Raw genomic sequence first — 25064 nt, forward strand, 5'->3', positions numbered from 1 at the left:
TAAAATTTTATAATGAATAAATGAAATAATACCTACACAATTCATTCCACTTTTTAGCTTAGTCATTATTTCATTATACACGATGATATATGAGTTCCTTTACTTTATACACTTCAGCATAGTACCGTCGAAAAACAATAGATGGCGTTAGTTTGACAGAATATATTTTTAAACAAACGATTTAAAGATTTTGCAATATATACTATTAGTTATTTGTTTACTTATAAAATTAAATTCTGCATGTGTAATATACCATTGTTGAAGATTGAATAAACGTTATTAAATTACTTTGGAGGTTGTAGCAGCTCTATGTTATTCTAATCTTTACTTTAGGTAAATTAGATGTGCTTATTTAGATCACCGGTTATTAGTGTAATGGCTCACCAAGGCTGCCTTGTTCCTGAGCGCTGTATGTATTAAGCTCATGCTTCGTGTGAGTCGTACTGTTGAACCACCATTTGTACGTTATGGGCTCCTGGTAACAATAAAACATTTTTAACATATAAAATTATTTAATATTTTGAATTAAGGAATATTCATCTATATTAATATATAACATAAATGTGAAAGTAACTCTGTATGTCTGTCGCTCTTTCACGACCAAACCGCTGAACCGAATTTGATGAAATTTGTTATGAAATATCCCTAAACGCAAGCGAAACTTAAAAAAAAACCATTGGTTTAAACTAATCAGTTTCTTTCTAAGTAACTAATAACTAACTATGAACGTTGAGACAACTTTGTCCACATAGCCCAAATAAATCGAGAAATTATTAGGTTGATTGTTATGTGTCAGGCAAAAATTAGCCCATGTCCTTTCTTAGATTTTAAGTTTGCTTCATACCTAATTTCAGAAATAACAATCATTAATTCTGGCTTAGTAGAATATACTAGTTGTTGTCCGCGGCTTCGCTCACGTTGGTGTTGGTTGTCACGTGGCAAAAAAGTAGACTATGTCCTTTCTCGGAGTTTGTTTTATTTGCACCTCCATAGTCGAGTGGTGTGTAAACCGGTTTTCATGGGTACGCCACTCTGAGGTCCCGGGTTTGATTGGTCCCGGCCGAGTCGATGTAGATTACCATTAGTTTTCTATGTTGTGTTGGGTCTGGGTGTTTGTGGTGCCGTCGTTACTTCTGATTTCCATAACACAAGTGCTTCAGCTACTTACATTGGGATCAGAGTAATGTATGTGATGTTGTCTCATATATATTACAAATTCGGTTCAGCGGTTTCGTCATGAAAGAGCTACAGACAGACAAGAGTTACTTTCAAATTTATATTAATATAATTTACGTATTATTTTGATCAATCAAATAAAGTACCCTTTGAATTAATTATACCTACCCTGGGGTTAGCGTCAAGGTCACACGCGATTTCAACAGTCTCCCCGCGCCCTGCTCGTATCGTCACTGTTTTATCTGACTTACATTTTGGGCTATCTGTGAATTCAAGATTTTATTAAGATATATTTACACTAACATCCTTAAAATTTCCCACAACTGGACTAAAGCCTTCTCTCCTTTTTGAGAAGGTTAGGAATTCCATCACGCTGTTCCAATGCGGGTGTAGAATACACATCTGGCAGAATTTTTATGAAGAACACATGCAGGTTTCCTTACGATGTTTTCTTTCAAATGCAAATTAAGGACATGAATATTCAGTGGGTTTGAACCCGCAATCATCGGTTGATCATTGGGCCATCTCGGCTCAAGAGAACACTACTCAATATGTAATAATTATCAAATATTTTAATGATTTAATAAATTTTCGAACGATATAAAACCTTTATAGATTCACATGATATTCGAATTTGGAACACGTATAGTATGACACAACTTAGATGTAGCATCGGCAAAATTCGTAAAACCGATCACATCCGTATTGACTACGCTATCCCAAATCATCAATATTTAATTATTATGTGAATATGATCTTAACACTAACGTGATAGCGTGTAATAATCATATGACCTGATATATTCGTCAATTTGACACGTCGATTTACATGCACTTGCTTTCTCGGGTTGAACTGACGCGGGAATCTATAGCGACTAATGTAAATCGGCAGTAATCGGTTTTATTGAATTTGCCGATGCTACATCTAAGTTGTGTACTATACGTACTTTTTGGCATCACAAAATCATTTCGTATCCACGACACGTGCAGCTCTGTCCAATATAAAATTAATCAATAATTCAACCTAACATATACGGCATTTTGTATTTTATAGTGAGAATGTTGACTGGCCTGCATATATAATAGCTAGGCTATACAACTGCAGCTCAATACCGTACTGGATTCAATAAAATTGGAAATAATTTATAAAAAAAAAACCGACTTCCGAATATATGTATATTTTTGAAACTACTAGGCCGATTTTAGTGGAACTTACACTTTTTCCTAAGTTGAAATGTACCTTGGATTACAAATTATCATCTCAATACGACTTTTAGTTTTCGAGAAATTCGTGAACAGACATACAATAACGAAATTAAGCACAGGTGCTTGGAGGCGTAAATGGATCATTATACGCAAATATAATTAAATTCTAATCAAAAATTAATATGAAATGGAATATGGTGGAATATGTTCCAAACCCTTTCCTCCATGAGAGAGTAGGAATTAGCCCAGCAGTGGGAAATTTACAGGCCGTAACTGTTACTGTTACTAATAAAAAAATCCCCTTAATGAGAGAGGAGGCCTTAGCCCAGCAGTGGGAAATTTACAGGCCGTAACTGTTACTGTTACTATAAAAAAATCCCCTTAATGAGAGAGGAGGCCTTAGCCCAGCAGTGGGAAATTTACAGGCCGTAACTGTTACTGTTACTAATAAAAAAATCCCCTTAATGAGAGAGGAGGCCTTAGCCCAGCAGTGGGAAATTTACAGGCTGTTACTGTACTGAAGCAAATTCATGTATCCTTACCCTTAAATTCAACCTTGAAATCTCAACAAAAGAGGTTTTATTTAAAAAAAGAACAGCTAAAGAATCTTTCATTTACAGAGATGTAATAGCTCTCAAAGGGAACTCAAGTGCGACCAGGGTTATATTAGGTTTACATGAGGCCACTCTAAGAGTAAAGGGAAGTTGTCACGAGCGACAAGTAAACAGCCATTGACTTCGACGATGCAATAAAAGCATTTTGGAAGTAAATACGACGAAAGGAACGATACGTGAATGTGAACTCGGCTTTATGTATCTGGTTTAGACGGTATTCTTTTTTCGAAAACTTTCTTCGGTTTTTCGAATTTGGAATTACAATTTTTAACTAACCGTTGGAGTTTTGTTTGATTATGCAGCTTCAGATAGACCGATGTTTATGTATTTTTGTTTACTTTTTAATCTGTACGGATTATATTTAGTGCTGTTAGGAAAATACGTTGTCGTCTTTCAGCAATAGAACCATTTCAATATGGTTGTATTATGGGAATAGTTTTTATAGTTCGTAAATAAAAACAATACGTTTTTTTTTTTAATTTTCCGCATTTGAAAATAGCTGTAAGCTGTGATGGCTCAGTGGCTAGAATGAGTGCATCCAATGATTGCAAGTTAAAATCAGGGCTGTCAACTCTGAACTTCATGTACTTAAATTCTCATGCTTAACAGTTAAGAAAAACCTAGGAAACCTGCATGTCTAACATCAATGAAATTGTTTCACAAATGTATCCAATGTGGAATTATCCAGTTGTGGAATAAACTCCAAAACTTCTCAAAAGGAAGAGGAGGCTTTAGCCCAGCTGTGGAGTAATACTATTTAAAAATAAAACCTAACTAAAAGAACAATATTGTGATGATATTTTTTAACCTTTATAAATCGGGATGATGAAAGAAATCTATCATACCTTATATAAGTACATTCACCTTTGTTTACTCATTTAATTAAGGAGGAATAAAAAACTCACTCACACATATGAACCTTGAAATTTCTTCTATATTGATACTTACACTTGACATCCAGCACGAGAGCCTTGCTGGAGCCTTCCCCCAGCGCGTTGCGAGCCACGCACACATAAGCACCCGCGGCCCGGCGCGACACGCGCTGCAGTACCAGGCTCTGATTGGCCACCACGATCCCAGGCCCACCGCGGACCGTCTGACCCTGACACACACATCGAAACGTCGAATGTATTGGACAATTGGTATGTGTTCATTAACAACAACAACAGCCTGTAAATTTCCTTTGAGGAGTAGATTTCGAACATATTCCAACACTTTGTTCCAATGCGGGTTGGTGGAGTTCATATGTGGCAGAATTTCTAAGAAACTTGAACAATACAGGCTGGTATCCTCACGATATTTTCCTTCACCACCGAGAACGAGGTGAATTATAAACACAAATTAAGCACATGAATATTCAGTGGTGCGTTTGGGTTTGAACTCGCAATCATCGGTTAAGATGCACGCGTTCTACTGCGCCATCTCGCCTTTCATGTTCATTAACAGAATAATTAAATTATGATTGTACTGTAATCGTATTAATTATTCAAATAGGGCACTAAGTGCTATGTAATATAATAAACTGCATACGAAATGGGAACGTTTCAAGTTAATCCTTAACAGCTGGTATTTTTATTTTACGTTAAGGTTTCCTCACGTAATGTTTTCCTACACCACCGAAGACGAGATGAGTTATTGAATTTAAATTAGCTGAATACCTATCGGGTTAGAAATATATATGATATTATGAAAGCAAAGAGGATTGTAAATAAAAATAAGTAAGTTAGCCTAAAATATATGGAACAATGTTAAGGTATGGCTTTGTGTAAGCCCGTTTGGATAGGTTCCATATATTTTACTGACAAACAGCAATAGCCAATATTATGGTGTTCTAGTGGTGAGTGAGCCAGTGGACGTAATATCTTAGTGGTACATAATAACAAGGGACATAATACCTTGGTTTCCAAGGTTAACAAAGGTAAGCAGGGAGAATAATAAATAGTTATTACAGTACCAATATCTATAGGCCCATTTGACGTATAAAAATCAGACGCCTTTGAATTGATTAGAACCCGCTATTTAACATTGAGCTGAGATAGCGCAGTGGTTAGAACATGTGCATCAACCGATGCTTGCGGGTTCAAATCCAGGCAAGCACCACTATATATATGTGCTTGATTTGTGTTTATAATTCATCTCGTGCTCGGCGGTGAAGATAACATCGTGGAGGTTTCATCCCACCAATGGTAAATTTACAGGTTGTTACTTTATTTTTTTTATCTAACATTTACGCACACACAGCTGATACTAGAAGATGGTTCAATTTCTGCACTCACATTATGCGTGAAATAAACTTGTGTGTGCCAGGGATTGGCGCGGACCATGCAATCCAAGTAAACATCGGAACCTTCCACCACTTTCGACGCGTCCAAATTTGCACCAAGCACCAACTTGACCACGGGCAAATCTAGGAAAAATAAATTGTTTTCATTAAACCTGCAATATAATTATTGTTGGATATTACTTTATTAAATTGAAAATTGTTAATTATTATGACTATTCTGCCGTCAAGCAGACAACACTAAACATCACAACAACAATAGCACAAACTTGTTTCTGACTTGTTTTTGACTCGACTGCGTAGAGTAAGTAACTCTTTTGTGGAGCAATTTATAGATTCTACAACAGGATTGCAGAAAGCCTTCAAAATGTCCCTGTTGTGTGCGAAAGGAAAGCACACCTTGGCAATGAAACAATTGTCTCGTGAATATTCATTTTCATATTGATTTGTAAATTATAAAATTGGCTAAATAAAACCCACTGAGTTTCTTACGTTGGTTCTTTTCAGGTCAAATTATTTTCCGAACCGGTGGTGGTGTTTACTTGACAATCAATAATTAATTGTAACGCTTCTTTATTGAATAAATGAATTTGAGTTTGAGTTGAGTTTGACCTTTTCTTGGTGAGGGGGCTATGTGCAAATCCATCTGGATAGGTACCACCCAGTCATCAAATATTCTACCTTCAAACAACAGTACTAATTATTATTGTGTTCCGGTTTGAAATGTGAGTGAGCCAGTGTAACAGGCGCAATGGACATAACATCTTAATTCCCTAGGTTGGTTCGCATCGCATCGCACTGGCGATGAAAGGAACGGTTAATATTTCTTATAATGCCATTGTCTATGGTGGTGACCACTTATTATCAGATGGCCCATATGCTAGTCCTGATTGTAGATTGGTTTTTCAAATGTTAATGAAATATATATCTCAAACGTTTTAGTAAAGAACACTTACGTTGTATTTCAAGCTGGAAGCCATCCTCTCTAACAGCGCGTAGTTGACCCGCCTGGGTGGCGCGGCACGAGATCACCCTCCCCGCATCCTCTACACTGGGCACGAAGCTGAGTGTACTACTCGTCACATTCCTGTCTGGAGATGTCTGGTAGAACATAATGAAAAATATTAATAACAGCTTGTACATGTTTCATTACTTAAATTGTAATAGTACTATTACTTTATATTTTACTAGCGACCGTCAAAGGCTATACAGGGGTGCAATGCTGATACTAAATACTAAATATACTACAGATTTTTTCTTGTTTCCTTACTATATTATACTTGTATTATATAAAACCTTCCTCACAAATCACTCTATCTATTAAAAAAACTGCATCAAAATACGTTACGTAATTTAAAGATCTAAGCATACATAAGGAAAGACAGTGGTAAGCGACTTTGTTTTATACTATGTACGTAGTGATAATGATTGTACACGACACAAAAAATTCCAAGTTGGTGGCTTATTGGTAATGTAAGAAATGGTTAATATTTCTATTATAACAGCACCATTATCTACGAGTACTGACTACTTACCATCAGATTTTCTATATTTTCTGTTTCCCCTAATTACATGATAAAAAAGCTTTCTCCGATTTGTAACAGCAATCTTTCAACCACTATACTATCTAAGCAAATATTGCCATTTAAAAAAAATAATATTTTAATTAACCTACAAGATTATGATTAGAAACTCACAAGTCTGTAACGACAGAAAAACATTAATTAAAAAAAAAATAACAATTTAATATAACAAAAAAACATTTTTCTCGAGTTAAATTGAATCAAGAAAGAGACTAATTATACAAGTCATTTCAATACGAAATGCAATCAAAAGTTTTAATGTACAGTGAACCGGCAGTAATTGTTTCGAACGATAACAAAACAACACGCAAATGATGTTATAAGCGAAAATTATCGGAAATTTGTATTGCAAATGTATATCGTTAATTTTAGATGTCAACGGTACTAATACGTATGTAAGAGTAAATTGTGTCACATATATTTGTCTCGTTCTTTCATTAGTTTCATTATATCCGGTTGAAAAGGACGGAGCCGTTTATGCAAAGTACGTAAACGTCTCGAGATGAAAGTAAGTTGAATTATTTCAAATTGAATTTGTTTAACTAGAGAATCATAATATGATAATGTAAGAAAAGGTTTGGTTTTATGGATAAGATCTTTTATCTCATTAGAATGTTGTGTATGTACATACAATTGTACATATGCAAGAATTGTAACAAAGGATGTATAAGGTAAAGAGAAGCCAGACAAACTGGCGCCGTAACGCGTTACGTAACGAATCGGTTTACTTTCCTTACGAAGTTGTCACTTCAAAGACCTAAAAATTAGTAAGGAGACGTTTTTTAAATATTTTTTAAAGGAAGATCAAAGAAACGATGGGTGGACTGTGTGAAAGATATGGTAAGAAAGAATGTTACTTGTGAGATGACGTCAGATAGAGAAGTATGGAAGGAGAGGACATGCTGCGCCGACCCCAAATAAAATAGGGATAAGGAGGATGATGTGTACATATTTTGTGATAATGACTTTAGTATTGCAAACAGGACAATGTCCTTCGAGTAATGTATTTCGGATCAATGTCAACCATTTTCAAGAGAAACCAGCCAAATCCTACCAATATTATAAATGCAAAAGTGAGGATGGATGTATGTTTGTTACTCTTTCTCTAAAAACTACTGAACGGATATCAACGAAATTTTCCAGTAATATATGTCAAAATAACACATAGGCTACATAGGATTATAATAATTTTATGTTATTTGGTCATAATACATAGATAATAATAACATTAAATAAATATGAGACAACATCTTGCTATGTTATCAGAAGTAACAACGGTACCACAAACACCCAGACCCAAGACAACATAGAAAACTAATGATAATCTACATTGACTCAGCCGAAGTCGAAGTGGCGTACCCATGAAAACCGGTGTACACACTACTCGACCACGGAGGTCGTCTTAGATACATATCAAGTACCCGTGCGAAGCTGGTGCGGGTCGCTATTACTCTATAATTAGAATAATCTCGTCCAGTACAGTAAATACGATAAGACCGAAAACTAATCCACCGCAGGATTAACGGCCTTACATACTTTAAAAGCCAGAGGCTTGCAAACACAGCCATGCCAACTCCGGGCTACTACTGAAAATTTCTTGACTCGAAAACATTTTTTTTAACTCGGTATTCGATTAAAGATATTATGATTCTAGTATGTTTCAACGAGCACCTTTGAATGGCCATTTTACAGAACTGTACTAAACATAGATTATATCGAGGAGAATGGGCAAGAACTGAATAATTAATCTTTTCCAACATTTTAAACACAAAATCATATCAGTTCCTTGGTGGTGGGGCAAGCCCGTCTGGGTAGGTACCACCCATTCATCAGTTATTCTAGCGCCAAATAACTGTACGCAGTATTGTTGTGTTCCGGTTTTAATGGTGATTGAGCCAGTGTAACTACAGGCAAAAGGGTCCTAGCATCTTAGTTCCCAAGGTTGGTGGCACATTGACGATGTAAGAAATTGTAATATTTCTTACAGTGTCATTGTCTATGGGTGATGGTGACTACTTACCATCAGGTGGCCCATATGCTCGTCCGCCAAACTATATCATAAAAAAAGTTAAATACCACGCTTTTCTATCATTTATATAATATTGTGTTGAATAATGTGCCTTATTTATAATTGCTTTTTTAAAACAAATGATTTAAATTTATGAATCGGCAACGTTAAATATATAGTTGAAATACAGTCTCTATTCAAGGCACACCACCACATACCAACAATACGCTATGCACAAAATTGGTATAGTTACAGACTTCTGGAAGTAACACCTTTAATTTTTCCTCTCTTTCGTACTTCATATTACAATATGAGACAAAAAACATTCATAACTATAAAAATGTATTTACTATAGTCAGTAACTGTGTATGATACGGAAAATATAATGAGACAAAACAATTTACCATTTACAAATTTTAAAAGTTTATTATGACTAAATAATACTTAATAAATCTTACCTATTATTCATCATTAAAAAAATCTTTTTGGAAAAACCGCCTCCATTTAGGCTCGGGTTCCATCACTGGACACTAATTATTGTAAAAGAACAACTATGCGCGTGTCTTGCCGTTTCTTCTCGCTAGAGGCTGCTTTCCGAAATGGTGGTAGTATTTAATTATCGACTATTCAAAAACGCTTTATTGTGAAGTTAACTTGAATGAAATTAATTAGATTTTATTTGACATTTAAAGCTACGTGGAATTTGAAAATTTCAATCTTCAACATGAACTAGAATAGGTCGAAAGTATCAAAGAAATAGAAACTAAAATAGGACACTTCTGAGGATTCTGTAAACATGCCACACGAATATATTGGAAATATTTCAGAGAATGGAACACATGTACCATTATTTTAATGAGAACAATGATGAGAGTGGTCGAAACTACGCAGGGTATACAACACAAGGATATGTATGTATGTACATACATATATAGGATACTAGTTGGCGCGCGCGAGTTCGCTCGTGTTTTAAGGGGCTGATTTCATGTGTAAAGCAAAAAAGTAGCCTGTGTCTTACCTTGAAGTTCAAGTTTGCTTAATATCAATTTTCATCAAATTCAAGTCATTGATTTGGTCGTGAAAGAGAGACAGACACACAGACATACAGAGGTACTTCATATTTATAATATTAGTATAGAAGTATAGATTTATGTTTGTATGTTTTAAGAGCCCAGATGACCGAGATTACGGTTTTACGTCTAGGCAAGTTTTGTTTATAATTCATTTCGTGTAAACATCGTAAGGTATGTAGGTTATATATTAATCATTATATATTATAAAACAAAGTCCCTCGGTCGCGTCTGTCTGCCTGTATGTTTGCGTTAAACTCCAGAAGTACTAAACGGATTTTCATGTGGTACAGAGGGATTCATAAGGAAGGTTTAGGTATATAATTTGTTAAGGTTTTTGCGCAAATTAGTTGAAATAGAATGACAATTGTAAAACATGTTGGAAAAAGGCAACCACCACCACCAGTGCGAATCCGGGGCGGGTCGCTAGTTAAATATAACATACATTGAATTAAAATTAATAACTTACTGTTGCTCTAACACTCGTAAGCCTGACGCCCCCTTTCCACCAGGATATGTTAGGTGGTGGTCGCGCGCCGACCGCTTGGCACACCAACTCAGCTCGTCGTCCGGCCACCAGGGGTCGCTTACCCCCTAACAATCTCACCCATAACGGACGAACTGAAAAAGATTCATATTTAGCGTTTTGTTTGAATGAAATTTACTGATACAAGTAGTAAAACTTTTATGGATTACACACGATTAAACAATTATCTTAAAAACAATATTTATAACCATTAAACAGATTTCACACGCCCAAATACAAAATAAAAATAAAAATTTTTTCGAGTAGGTTCATAAAAATCACTATAGTCTTGATACGTGTTTTTCTTTCACTAGCAGATAGCTGATCTCATAAGGAGTAACTTAGGCTACAATTAAACGAACAATGAACACACGAAGTCACGATCAGAGCTAGTTCTTTATAATATTAATCATCGTCAAACTCAAACTCAAATTCCTTTGTGCAACATAGAAGCATTACGTTTACTTATTGATGGTCAAATTAAACACTACCACCGGTTCGGCCTGAGTACAACCGGCGAAAGAAAATCAGCGGGTCTGTTTTTTGTCAAATTAATAAGATACATAATTGTATATGAATCGAAATAGCGATCGTTTCATTCCCAAGGTGTGCTATCAAACATAAACTCACTAATTGTATAGTAACCTTTCACACAAAAGCGTTCCAGAACATTTATTAAAATTTGACAACAGAAGCATTTTAAACGCTATCTGGGATCCTGCTGTAGAAGCGTATACATTGCCCTACACAAAAGTTACTGACTCTATGCAGTTTAGTAACAGGAGTAACAAGATTGGGTTTGTTCCTTGTAACAATGTTATGAGAATCACATTTTCTTATGAAAACATTAATATTTTCCATACGCACAAACAATAACATCGAACAAGAACGTCGATACAATAACCTCGATTTCGCCATAAAGTAGATTATTTAACTGAAGAATTTGCCAGTGGTGAGTGGCCACTCATACACATTGGCACTGTAAGAAATAGTAAGCGTACATTACACCACCAATGTGCCAATTGGAAACTAAGAACTTATGTCCCAGGTGCCTGTAGCTCATTTATTATTGAAACTGGAATACAACAATACTATATATTGTTATTTGTAGGTAGGATATATAATGAGTGGAACATATCTAAATGGACATGACCCAGACTTAAAAGCCATACGTACATTTACATATGTTTATTGAATCATCTTTTACGATATCATATATCTTCCTAACCGGATGGGTATTGAGAGAATTTGTGGTACGCGCGTGCCTTCCGACATTCTGATAAGAAAAATTTCAGACGTCCGATTGGCGTGCATCCGGCAACTTCAGCGGATGCATGGTCTGACAAATTCCTGACCATCCCCGCGTAGTACAAAATATATGCACGGATTTACTTCCGGTGTGGTTCGAATTTTTCCAATAGTTTATGAAATATTTGTGCTTGATCGTAGATCTAATTTTTCTCATTTTTTTTCGATGTTTTATAGAAATATTTCCAAATAAAAAATTTTAAAAATATCTTTAATTAAAGCGACACTGCAGTGACGTCACACAGACATGATTACATTTTGAATTGTTTTGATACAGATATTGTTTTTAATTGAAGCTTAACCTTTGACCTTGTTGAAGTATAGATATAACAGATATGAACCGTGTTTAATAAAACCTATTTTCGTTGTTATTTTTTTTTAGAATTTATATTTAAAAGTGCTTCTGCGCTCAATTTTTTTTTTGTTTTCTACTACTATTTTTATGCTGCAATGTTACAATAGTTTTTTTATAAGAAAATATTTTTTAACAGACCAAGCACCTCATACAACCTTATATATTAAAAGCGTTAGTCAATTTTTGTCACAGCGGTTATGAGACGATCGCTGCACATAAAAAAATGACTATGGTCTCATTTTGAAGAGCTCCAGTCGTAGATGTACAGAAAACAGAAAGAATTCCTAATTGCAATTTCCTCAATGGTTACGACTTAACAAAGAATTAATTTTGGAGAGCGGAAAAATGTTACTGGCCGAATAGAGAGCGGCAATACGGCTGTATAAGAAAAAAAGTGAATAACGTAAACATAATTAAAGTTAATTGTTTTCGAGTCTATTTGATAATTAATAATTCATTTATATGAAGTTACGTCATTTTGGCGCCAAATGTAGATGACTGACTTGCTGTTTACAATGAAATGAAATGAAAGCAAAACCTGTCCTATGTTTCGAAACCCAAAAAAATATCTTTTAAATAAACGCGATGAAAACACCAGTAAACAGAATATTATTTACTGTTTGTTAATTTTTTTAAATCTGATAATATTGAGGTTAAAGTTAAATCCAATTGACTGAAATTTTCTATTTATATTAAATTGGTGACCGCCATTTTATACTTCTACTTTGGCGCTGATCTGTTATTATTTTTCAAAGCCATACAAATAGTTTTCAAATCGACTTATTTTTATTAAATCAAATAAAAACCAAAATATTTTTTTTCAAGTTTTCCTCACGATGTTTTCCGTAGCCACCGAGTGTGAGATGAATTATAAACACAAATTAAGCACATGAAAATCCAGTGGTGCTTGCCTGGGTTTGAACCCGCAATCATCGTTTAAGATGCACGCGTTCTAACCACTGGACTATCTGCGTCATCTTTCTTAGTTATTCCGTGTAACGCCTTTTATATGAATGGCGGGTTAAAGAACTAAGGTGGAAATATGGGCATCGTATGAACTTGATGAGAACCAATGGCATCGCCGAGTCTGGTGTAATTTTGCTAAATCGGCATTCAGCGGACACTTCTTGAATGGGGTGATTTACAATCGAGTGATCAAAATGCCGAATATTTCCGGTAATAGTGGAAATGCTCTTTCTCTACTTTTCACTACGGGTATTTTTGTTAAACCTTTCTAATCGAGCTAAGAAACTCATTGAGAACTGATGCCCATTTCGTCAGTTTGAACATTTTCAAGGCTAAGGTAAGTCCGGTTGTAAGTCATGATTACGTTTTTTTTTTTTTATGAAACGGTACGGTTCATCGCAATGACTAATCTATTTTTGTTTCTAAAAACTACTCTTATGATTCAACTAGAACATAATTTTTCCCGACTTTTGGAAGCCTTGGACAATAATTACTGACGCAGTATGAAAATATAATAATATAATAAAAAAGAGCTCAGCTGGCCCTGTGGTTGGGACAAGTGCAAATTAACCGATGATTGCGGATTCAAACCCAGGTAAGAACAAGTGAATTTTCATAATTAAATAAATTAAATCACATATTAAATTTGTGTTTGTAATTCATCTCGTACTTGACGTTAAAGGAAAACGTAAGAAAACGCATGTGTCTCATTTCAACGAAATGCTGCCACATGTGTATTCACCAAGCCGCATTTGAGCAGCGTGGTAGAAGGTTTTTCCCGGCAGTGGGAAAATTACAGACTGTTAATGTTGTATGTTATTATTATATTATACCCTCATAAAATGCAAATGATAATAAGCAATATATGCCCACCCTTTCTTACAGGATAATACGTTAAACTCCGAGGGACAGTAAAAAACGCCCTAAGGGTAATCATCGATTACCTCCTTCGGGATTATTTAGTAGAGGCATTTCGTTTGAGATGACAAATATGGCCAATTATTGTTTTACTTTTATATCAAGAAGGTATAATGTTATCATAATTATATCTTCGACAAATATTGCCGTAAGGTATAAGGCATGTTGCCATAAAAATAAATCTTCTTTTATTAGCAAGGAAATTACTACTTATATTCTTAATTGGAGGATATGGTGCTTTGTTATTATATCCGGAAAAAAATTAATCACGATCTGATACTACTTTAAGAAATGAACTTAAATCTTAAACCTTTAAATGTAATTTCATGCCACGGCTTAACATAACTTGGTATGAGTGTATAACTTCGTGGTAGGGTTTTATGCAAACCCGCCTTGATAGTACCACCCACTCATCAGATATTCTACCGCTAAACAACAGCACATAATATTGTTGTGTTCCAGTTTGAAGGGTGAGTGAGCCAGTGTAACTACAGGCACAAGGGACATAAAATCTCAGTTCCCATGGTTGGTGGCACATTGACGATCTAAGGAATAGTTAATATTTCTTATAGCGTCATTGTCTATGGGTGATGGTGACCACTTACCATCAGGTGGCCCATATGCACGTCCGCCAACCTATTCCATAAAAAAATGAGTATAAATTATTTGAATTTATTATTGTGGAAGAAAAACTGCTTCCACAAGCTTGATATCAGGTTCATTAACCCTATGAAATAAATATTCAAATGTCCTGACCTCGTTCAGAATTCTCAGTAGCAATCAGGAGTGAGGAAGTTGACGGTGTCACGCTTTTTATTTCATTTTATAACCGCCGCCATTGTACAAAAGGCGAGATCGGGCGATGGACGGTGAAATTGGTTGAAATTATGTATATATCAAGATTTTACTCGCCTATAGATCTGTCTGTGGGTATAATCTCATAATTTTATTTAGTTGTAGGACTTTATGCAAGTTTGGGTAGGTATTACCCACTGATCATCTGATCTGTTCCGGTTTTAAGTTGACGAGCGACTAATAATAGGCACAAGGGACATACCAAGTGCCTAAATTTTTAGGAGCATTAGCGATGTAAATAATGATCAATATCTTTTACAACTCCAGTGTTTGAGTGCTGCCCACTTACCACCAGATGGCCCATTTGCTCATCCAGCTACCTATAGAATAAAAATAAATGTTTTCACGAAGTCTACAAATATAGATAATAAAATGCCGGGAAATATAATCGTTTACAAAAATTAAAAAGTTTATTAAGACTAAATTAATGAATAATTTATAATATGTATATCATATTATTCATTAAAAGAGTAATGTTAAGAACAAAAAGCCTGGAGTGAGGCTAGAATTGTAAATCTGTTTATTTGAAAGGAGCAACTATGCGAGTTTCTTGCCGTTTCTTCTCGCTAGAGACTGCTTTCCGAATAAAATTGTTTTGATTTGATTGTTATAAACTTTTTCGAATTAACCTAACGTAACTTATCGTCGTGTTTGTAGACTCAAGTGCTCACAAGAGCCTATTTGTATTAAGTTGGGTCGCAGGTCGATGGTGCCCCAAAAAGCAACGCATCTCGTAATTATTGTTTGAATAAGCGTCGTATAGGCTATTTCACCAGGGTGATAACATTTTGTGATTTAAAGTTTAATATATTATATAGGTCGGGTTTTCGGGTATAGTTGATATATTAAGCAATTTTCTGTCTAATACTTCAGAATAATATATCTACAAACCTTAGTGGTGGAAAACGACACGAACTTGTCTGTGTAATATCTCGTAGGATCGTATGTGTGTGTGAGTTTTTGTTTGTGTGTGTGTGTGTGTGTGTGTGTGTGTGTGTGTGTGTGTGTGTGTGTGAGAGAGAGAGAGAGAGAGAGAGTTTTTGTTTGTGTTTGTGATGAAATTTATTTTTAAAGAAATTTTCTTTTCCAAAGACCTTTTACTTTTTTAAATTCAAATATAGTCAACAACATCTTAAAATAACACTCATCACATCTGTTAAAACAAGTTGCAACTTCGTAAACAATTTTTTTTGTACGTTCATTGTTTAAGTATTTATTTTTAGATATGCACGCAGAAATACCTAACCCATATATTGGTCTAGATTAAAGAAACTATTTGACTACTCATTAAAAAGTTGTGCTTGTGTAAAGGTGAGCTTTTAACACATAGTTTCCAACTTCGCAAAGTCAATACATTCTTGCTCGGGAATGGTATTCGTTTCCATAAAAAGGTTCTACAGTTATTTTAACTTGGTTTAGTAATCTATACTTAATATTATAAATGTGAAAGTAACTGTCTGTCTGTCTGATGCTCTTTTACAACCAAACCAATGAACCGAATTTGATAAAAATTAAAGTAAAACGTAAAGTAACAGCCTGTAAATTTTCACTGCTGGGATAAGGCCTCCTCTTCCATTAAGGAGAGGGTTTGGAGCATATTCCGAACCGCCGAGCACGAGATGAATTATAAACACAAATTAAGCATATATATAATGGTGCTTGTCTGGGTTTGAACCGTCAATAATCGTTTAAGATGCTCGCATTCTAACCACTAGGCCATCTTCAATATTTTTTTTTCAAATGATGAAATTTGGTGTGACGCAAACTTGGAATCCAAGGTACTTGATTACCTCTAAAACGCAAGCGAAGCCACGGGCAACGACTATTTAAAATACGTTAAAATAAAGGTTGATAATAGATGCTCATTACTAAGTATATATTTGCTTATAAGGGTTTTGTGAAAGTTCATCTGGGTGCCAGCTGTTCATAATATATTGCACCACCAAGTTGTTCGATACTTTGAGTTGTTGTTTTAGAGTGTGATGGGTGAGTGAGTGAGTCAGTGTAATTATAGGCACAAGGGACATCAGTTGCAATGATTGGTAGTGCATTGATGAAGTAAGGAATAATTAAAATTTCAAATGCCGCTAATGTCTGTAGGCAGTGGTTATCGCTTACCATCAGGTGGCACATTTACCCATATTTCTTGAAAAAAGATTAAAGGCTATATGTTAAATTTATCTATGGGAGAAGAGTATCAAACAAATAACTTTGACTAATCTATAGTACATTTCAAACTGATCGTAACTTTACTTTTAATGCAATAATTCTCAGTGTGTAGTGACAAATTAAAATAAACTTTATGAGCTTACTTGAATAAAGATCGTTTTGATTAAAATAATAAAGCTAATGTATGACCTTTTGATTCTAAGAAACTTTTTTATTAAATTAACTATATCTTATAAAATTGGAGTGTCTGTTTGTATTAAAAAAAATGCACATGACTCATAAACCAAAATTTTGGTCCGTCTGTCTGTCTGTTTGTTCCAGCTAGTCTCTATAACGGCTGAACCTATTTTGATGGGACATTCACTGGCATATTGCTGATATAATAAGCAGTAACTTAGGCTACAAATATTTTTTTTTTGTTAAATTCAAAAGCGCATGAAGTCGCGTGCAAAACTAGTTCTTTATAATATTAATCATCTTCGATACAATAACCTCGATTCCTTTACATAAAAACCCGTTTTTTTATAACGCTATGTACATTTATAGAAATTCAATTAAACTTAATGGATTCATTTTCGCATCGCTCATTATAATTCAATTTATAATCATTTCACGTCAAGACTTTTGAGTTTAATGTAACGAACTTTAATTTTAATATACATATAATAATGATTATTTGTACGTTTGTACGCTAAGCCATAAACCATTCGGTCGATTATGATGAAACTTTTTGGAAGTTGTTTTGTGCGGGGCCGTGAACACCACAATAACAGCGGAGGCGATCCTGTGGCGCCCACTAAAAAGGCGGAGAGGTTACCGCTGGTTTTTTAGTTGGTGTTCCAGCGCATCCCTAGGCATCAACGAGTCTCACATACCCCACGTGGGGAACACGTGTAATGCGTTTGTCAAGAAAATAGTAAAGTATAGTGATAGCCTGTAAATTACCCACTGCTGGGCTAAGTCCTCCTCTCTCATTAAGGAGAAGGTTTGGAGCATGTGGCAGACAATGAGGGGTGGAATGCACATATGGCAGCATTTCGATGAAATTACATACATGCAGGTTTTCTCACGATGTTTTCCTTCACCGCCAAGCACGAGGTGAATTATAAAACACAATTTAAGCACATATATAATTAAGCACAAGAAAATAAGGCTCATTAAACTCCCAGTAATTAGAATTTGACAAATGAAAGTTTTACATGTATTCAATCATTGTGAAGTCAGGTTTGATAGCTAGTATGAAAAATAATTATATCAAAATATTTTTATGACAAGACTGTAAGTATATTTTAATTATATAAAGACACTCGAGTCACATGTAAGTTTCCTCGCGATTATTTCCATCACCCACACACATAATGCAAGCTAAAAAAAACATTATCATTATCAGTACATAGTATAAAACAAAGTCGCTAGCCGCAAACCGCTTTCTGTCCCTATTCTAGAGGAAGGTTTTTGTATATAATATAAGAAAAATATAGTAAAAAATCAAGAAAAATTCTGTAGTATATTTAGTATAAGCATTGTACACGAAGCCAGGGCATATGTGTGTTTAATTAGTGAATACGTGTCTTTGGAGCTGAGATGGTCCAATGGTTAGAATGCGTGCATCTTAATCGATGATTTCGGGTTCAACCCCAGACAAGCACCAGGAAACCTGCATGTGTCGAATTACATCGAAATTCTGCCACATATGCATTCCACCAAGCCGCATTGGAACAGCGTGGTGGAATATGTTCCAAACCCTCTCCTTAATGGAAGAGGAGGCCTTAACCCAGCAGTGGGTAATTTACAGGCTGTTACTTAACTTTTTTTACTTTACGTGTCTTTGAAGATTGAACCCGCAATGATTGGCAATAATTCACGACTACACCACAGTGGGTGTTTTGAGAAAAACAAATGCTTAGAATTAGCCGCGATAAACGCTAATCCCAGCTGTAACTACAGAACCACACATAAAATGTGTACCTTATCTGTCCGTCTGTACGCAGTGGCCTCGTGATTTACTGCTATCCCTGTTTATCTTCGCGAATAAATAAAATTGTCCATCTATACGTCCCCAGGATACAATTAGCTTTATATTAAACTAGCACTGCGCCCCGGATTTGCACGGGAGCAATTTATTATCTTAGATACCTAGATATTAAAAAATTAAGTACCAGGTTTTTTTTAATTGAAACAGTAATTTCGGAGAACATCCTATAAATAAACATTGTTTTCTCTGCATTTTTTTATGATAATTGGTATAGGTTATTTAACTTATATAATTGTAACAGTGGTCGGGTGGGGCACTTGGTGGTAAGTGGTCACCTCCAAACATAAGAACTAACATAACAACCTGTTTGTTGTCGTTGTATTCCTTACACTAAGATGTTACTAAGATCATGTTCCTTATGCCTGTAGATACACGTAACTATCAACAGCTACTCTTTCGAATCACAACATACCATGTATTACTCTTTGGCGGTGGAATAACTGACGAGGGGTACCTACTTGGTGGTAGCTTTTCTTTTTATTCTCACTGGGATAACGCATTACGCGTATCCCTTATAAGTGAAGTGGGAGACGATCTAGTGCACCCTAGTATACTGGAGTACCTACTGAACCCTATCAGCGGCCGTTACACGATCACTTGCGTATGCTACCGTGGCGTACCCAAAGGATTTACACAGATAGGTGACAACGCTAAAATTATGTAAACCCCTATTCAATGATTACGATAATAGTCAGAATCGAACATGATTTTGACGTCTCTGCTATGCTAAAGGAGCCGAAATAGCCCAGTGGTTAGAATCCTTGCATCTTAACCGATGATTGCGGGTTCAAACCCAGGTAAGCACCACTATATATATATGTGCTTAATTTGTGTTTATAATTCATCTCGTGCTCATCGTGAGGAATTGTCTAATTTCATAGAGATTTTGCCACATGTGTATTTCACCAACCCGCATTGGAACAGCGTGTTGGAATATGTTCCAAACCTTCTCCTCAAAAAGGGGCCTTAGCCCAGCAGTGGAATATTTACAGACTGTTGTTGTTATTGTGATAAATTATATCATTTAGCATTGACGCTACAATAGGAGACGAAACTGGTTTCTTACACTCAGTAAGATAATGACCCATAAAAGTACATCTTTACCCAATCCTACGTCGGCCTTAGCACGAAAGTTACTTCGAAATGGTCTTTAAATATCGCAATCGCGTTCGCCCAAACTTACTTTTAATGGCATTTTAAAAACAGTTTATGACGCATAAAAATTTTAACTGGGATAGACTTGTGGTCTTTAAGACCTTTTTGCTTTTGAAAAATAATTGCAAGCTTTCATAAAACTCATCAGATTTAGACTAAATATATATAATAAAATATATATAATATATATATTCGTTGAAAAATGTATCTTAATGTTCAAATCTCAGGGTTGACTTTTAATTACTAAAATAACAAAAAATTAAACTTAAACCATTTCGTCGTGACGCCTTATGATCGACGGAACTTCCCTTATTGGCAATTATAATTGAAAATACAATGAAATCAATAACTAATATTTTAAAATAACTTGAATTAACATTTGAACCTATAGCTTGTATATTAATGGAAATAACATGTTAGCTCAATGGAACTTCATGCAAATATATTCAACGTCTGTCATTCCAGTGTCAACATTCTAAGAGTAACTAAAATAATTATAATACATATGTTGACACTATAATTATTTTACGTCACATTGCTGAAGCGAGCGGGAAGTACGTGGCAAAATTTGTGGGGCACATCGAATTCCCTAAGGCTGGAACATTATGCCAGAAAAATAACACGCAATACAAATTAGTAACTATTAAAGTACATACTCAGTAAATTTGTGAGAATTTACATTATTTTACTGACTTGTATTTGGAAAGACTTCAAATATACCGAAATCTTTGATAGGCATTTAATATTGTACTGATAGGAAATGCCCTTTTCTCATTTTTAAGAAAAGGCTTGAAGCTAAAAAGAGCTGCTCTAAAGAAGTTGAAATACACATGTAGAATTTTATAAGACTCGAGGCATTTTTACACAATGTTTACTTCTCTACTGAGACGAAGTGAATTTCAAACATAAATTTAACTTAGTTCACTATTTCCAACCATTAAAGCAATTCGGTTGTATATAAGGAATAGAGACTGGAATAAAAAGTATAAATTTATGTGATTTCTTTCAATATAAGCCACACGCGAGATATAATAAGTAGAAAAAAATATACTTCCATACTTTTTTGTGTTAATTAATTATAAAGAAGCCATTTGAAGTTCATACTTGAAAATACTTTTGTTCAACAACAGTACGATTCTGTAAGAATTAGCTTCGTAACTCACTGTGAAATGTCCACAAATGACTTACGATGATAACCCATTTTGATTCTTGCGACGTCTTATGGTGTATGGTATTTGTGTATTGTATCGTCAAAGTCGCATATTACCTTATAATAATTCAGTTTTGTATGCTGTGGACACTTTTTTCTCACACAATACCTCAATTTTAAAGTATGAATAATGTAATCATTTGGCAAAATTTGACGCCCGTATTTTGCCACTTGTAGATGTATCATACTTATCAGCAATTCCTTATACTTAAAGTCTGAGACAGCCTTTGGGATACTCCACCAAGATTACGATTTAGTATGAGAAGTACTATAACTAAAACGTAAGCACCAGTGTGTGCTGCATCAAAAGAACTGTATCGATCAGGCACTGGATCAACGTATTTACGTGCTTTCCATAATACTTGAGTGTATCGTTGCCAATTTCCTAAGCCTTACTACTGGCCTCTATCTATTCGTCTCAATCCAATTTTTAAATCCAAGATATTTTTATAAACTATCCAAAATACCAACGAGACAGTTTCATCCAAGTCCTATTTACTAGATCTATAAAATAGTGAAAATCCAGTCCATCAAACAAATAGGCACTTTTGTGTAATTTGCTGAATTATTAAGACGAAATCCCGTTTGTATTATGATAAATCTCATTGTTAAGGATCCGTCTTACATTTTGAACAAAACAAGATTAATCACTATACAAAATTTCGTTTTCTATTCTTGTATCATTTAATCCTTTACGCCCGACTTTGTTTGCGCGAAAATTCTCGAAAGTTTGGTAAAAAGGTACGCTCCACGGCGAGTTTAAATGGATAAGTTTATATCGGGCACTGCGAAACTAAAAAGGGTAATGCATTTTCTTTCTTTTACGTTCTTTAGAGGGTGTTTAGTTAAATACTGCTATCTCTTTCTGTCATCGATGATTTCACATTCGAAAGAAGGAGATGGCATTTAACTTCTAACCCAAGCAATTCTCAATAGCTGGCGGGAGTTTGGAAAATGTCAGTGTTTGCACTTTCGTTCCTCAGAGGACTTTGGTCTTACGACTGATCTCTCACCTGCGGTAATATCTAGTGCAGAGCTATTTAAACTTTATTCAAAATGGTTGTTTGATGGAAATCAGTCAAGGGAATCATCCCTGAATCCCTATCACAAACAAAGGGTATCTTTTCTTGCTTACTCGTTTCTTAGTCTATCCCACACTCAACACAATCAACATCCTCATCTCTGCTACATCCCCTTTCATCCTTCTTCTTCAAGGATTTCATAACATAACTTATAACATAAGGTAGTTAAATGTAATGAACTCACGGTTAACGTTGATCGTCAGTGTTTCAGACAGCGGCGTTAGGGTGGGGTCTGTCACGGCCTGTTTGAAAACAAAAAAGTATTAAATCCACATACAAATGTTTTTTCATAAGTTCTTTTGAAAGCAAAGGTTTTAGGGTGTTGGTTGTCACCAAATTTGTTATTATACGACAGAACTTAGATGCAGCATCAGAAAAATCGTAATTCCTACCTCTGAATTAAGTACTCTATCCCAAATTATAATTATTTATTTCTTATGTGAATATGATCTTAACACAAACGTAATAACTTGTAATATTATATGACCTGATATAACCCTCAATTTGACACGTCGATTAACATGCATTTGCTGTCTCGGGTTGAACTGAACTAAAAAAAATGTAAATCACAACCTGACAAGTGACTTCAGTTCCGTAGTCAGCTCGCCGCAGTGTGAAGGAGACGGTGGCTCGCGCCTCCGAGTTGGCGAGCAGTGCGTGCGACTTCCACCAGGAAACCCTTGCTGATGGACGACCTAACCAAAAAGTTTATTTTAAAATAATATTCATTATAATATTAACAGTGACGTGTACTTGGAGAGGCCTATGTCCAGCAGTGGAGAAGATCAGGCTGATAATGATGTTTTGTTTTTATGGAATAGGTTGGCGGACAAGCATATGGGCCACCTGATGGTAAGTGGTCACCATCACCCATAGACAATGACGCTGTAAGAAATATTAACTATTCCTTCCATCGTAAATGTGCCACCAACCTTGGGAACTAAGATGTTATGTCCCATGTACCTGTAGTTACACTGGCTCACTCACCCTTCAAACCGGAACACAACAATACTGAGTACTGTTATTTGGCGGTAGAATGGTGAGTGGGTGGTACCTAACCAGACGGGCTTGCACAGAGCCCTACCACCAAGAAAGATGATGGCGATGATAATATTAAAAACTAATGTCAGAAATGATACATATATAACTGGATGAAATGCTTATTGCGTTAAAGTAATTATGGAACTAAACAACTCCTAGTTTCAGACTATGCAAATTTTAAGTTATTTTTAACTTGGCCAATTAAAAATGTATCGATGTCTGTGGCAATGACAGGATGTATAAAAAATAACTTAACTGCCACACTGTGTAATTAAAATGGTGAAAATTTAAACTTTTTGCCTGTGAATTTCTTGCCGGTTTTTTTAGTTAAAATCTACGTTCCGAACCTACTCGGATAAAAAAATTGATACTGATTTTTGATTTTGCACAACTATTTCCAAATCTTAGTTAGGTAAATACATTTGGTTTGCTCTTTCCGAGAGCCAATTACTGTCCAAGATATGTGATTCAATAGCTGTGTAACTTCATCTGTCTGTAATACGTAATACATATCATGGAGTACAATTTTGAAACGGTATCACTTAACATTTGATCCTGAACTATTAAGTGATATTGTTCTAATACTGAAGGCTAAAGGCTGAATATTTGAAGCATTATAATTAAAAGTAATAATAGGAATTGTTTTTTTTTATAAGCGACGCTAAATGATGTTTATGAAATAAGAAAATATTTTTTAATATTGGACAACATCACACACATTACTCTGATCTCAATGTAAGTAGCTAAAGCACTTGTGTTATCGAAAATTTAGTTAAGTCAGTGTTTGCATTGTAAGAGAAATAAATTGTCTATTTACGACCTCACTTAAGTAACCTCTAAAAAAATCAATTTTTCTCTTCTATATTGTACATGTTTTATACATATAAACCTTCCCCTTGAATCAATATATCTATTGAAAAAACCACATCAAAATCAGTTATATAATTTTAGATCTGAGCATACACAGGAACAGACAGCGGTAAGTTTGATACTATGTAAAGAATATCGTAACTAACATTTCACATAGCAAACACAACTTTGTACCTACATAAACTCAACTCTACAATTTTCCAAAATACACAGCCAGGGTAGTTAAAACTACCCCCATTACTCAAAAAGTGCACCGGAAGGTTAATTAATTGGTAATTATCATTAAACAACCCTTGAAACTACGAGGGACACGCAACAAAGGTGCATAACCTTTATTAAGGGTAAGTTGAAAATACCACTTGAGTTTAATTCATAAGGGTGGTTATTTTAACAAAAGGGATGTGTTTCGAAGCTAAGCTATAAAGTTTTGAATTGTTTATTGTGATTTGAAGTAATATATACTAATATTATTAATATTAAAATAACTTTGTCTGTATTCCACCAACCAGCATTGGAACAGCGTGGTGGAATACGTTCCAAGCCTTCACCTCAAAAGGAGAGGAGGCCTTTAGCCCAGCAGTGGGAATTTACAGGCTGTTGTTGTTTGTCTGTATATCTCTTTGTTTCTTATTCGTAT

The 25064-nt window shown here is 35.0% G+C and overlaps 1 protein-coding gene across 1 annotated transcript in view; it reads right to left on the minus strand.

Annotated features, from left to right (window-relative positions):
- Positions 1-25064, minus strand: part of LOC124540666 (nephrin-like) — a 119032-nt gene that overhangs the window by 8470 nt on the left and 85498 nt on the right. The window contains exons 7-14 of the mRNA XM_047118333.1: positions 23090-23211; positions 22701-22758; positions 10407-10558; positions 6233-6377; positions 5272-5402; positions 3944-4097; positions 1345-1439; positions 385-475 (exon numbers count right to left, since the gene is read on the minus strand). Coding sequence (XP_046974289.1) covers positions 385-475; positions 1345-1439; positions 3944-4097; positions 5272-5402; positions 6233-6377; positions 10407-10558; positions 22701-22758; positions 23090-23211 — 948 coding nt within the window. The remainder of the gene's footprint in view (positions 1-384; positions 476-1344; positions 1440-3943; positions 4098-5271; positions 5403-6232; positions 6378-10406; positions 10559-22700; positions 22759-23089; positions 23212-25064) is intronic.

The sequence above is a fragment of the Vanessa cardui genome, chromosome 26 (assembly GCF_905220365.1).
Source record: "Vanessa cardui chromosome 26, ilVanCard2.1, whole genome shotgun sequence".
NCBI lineage: Eukaryota > Metazoa > Arthropoda > Insecta > Lepidoptera > Nymphalidae > Vanessa > Vanessa cardui.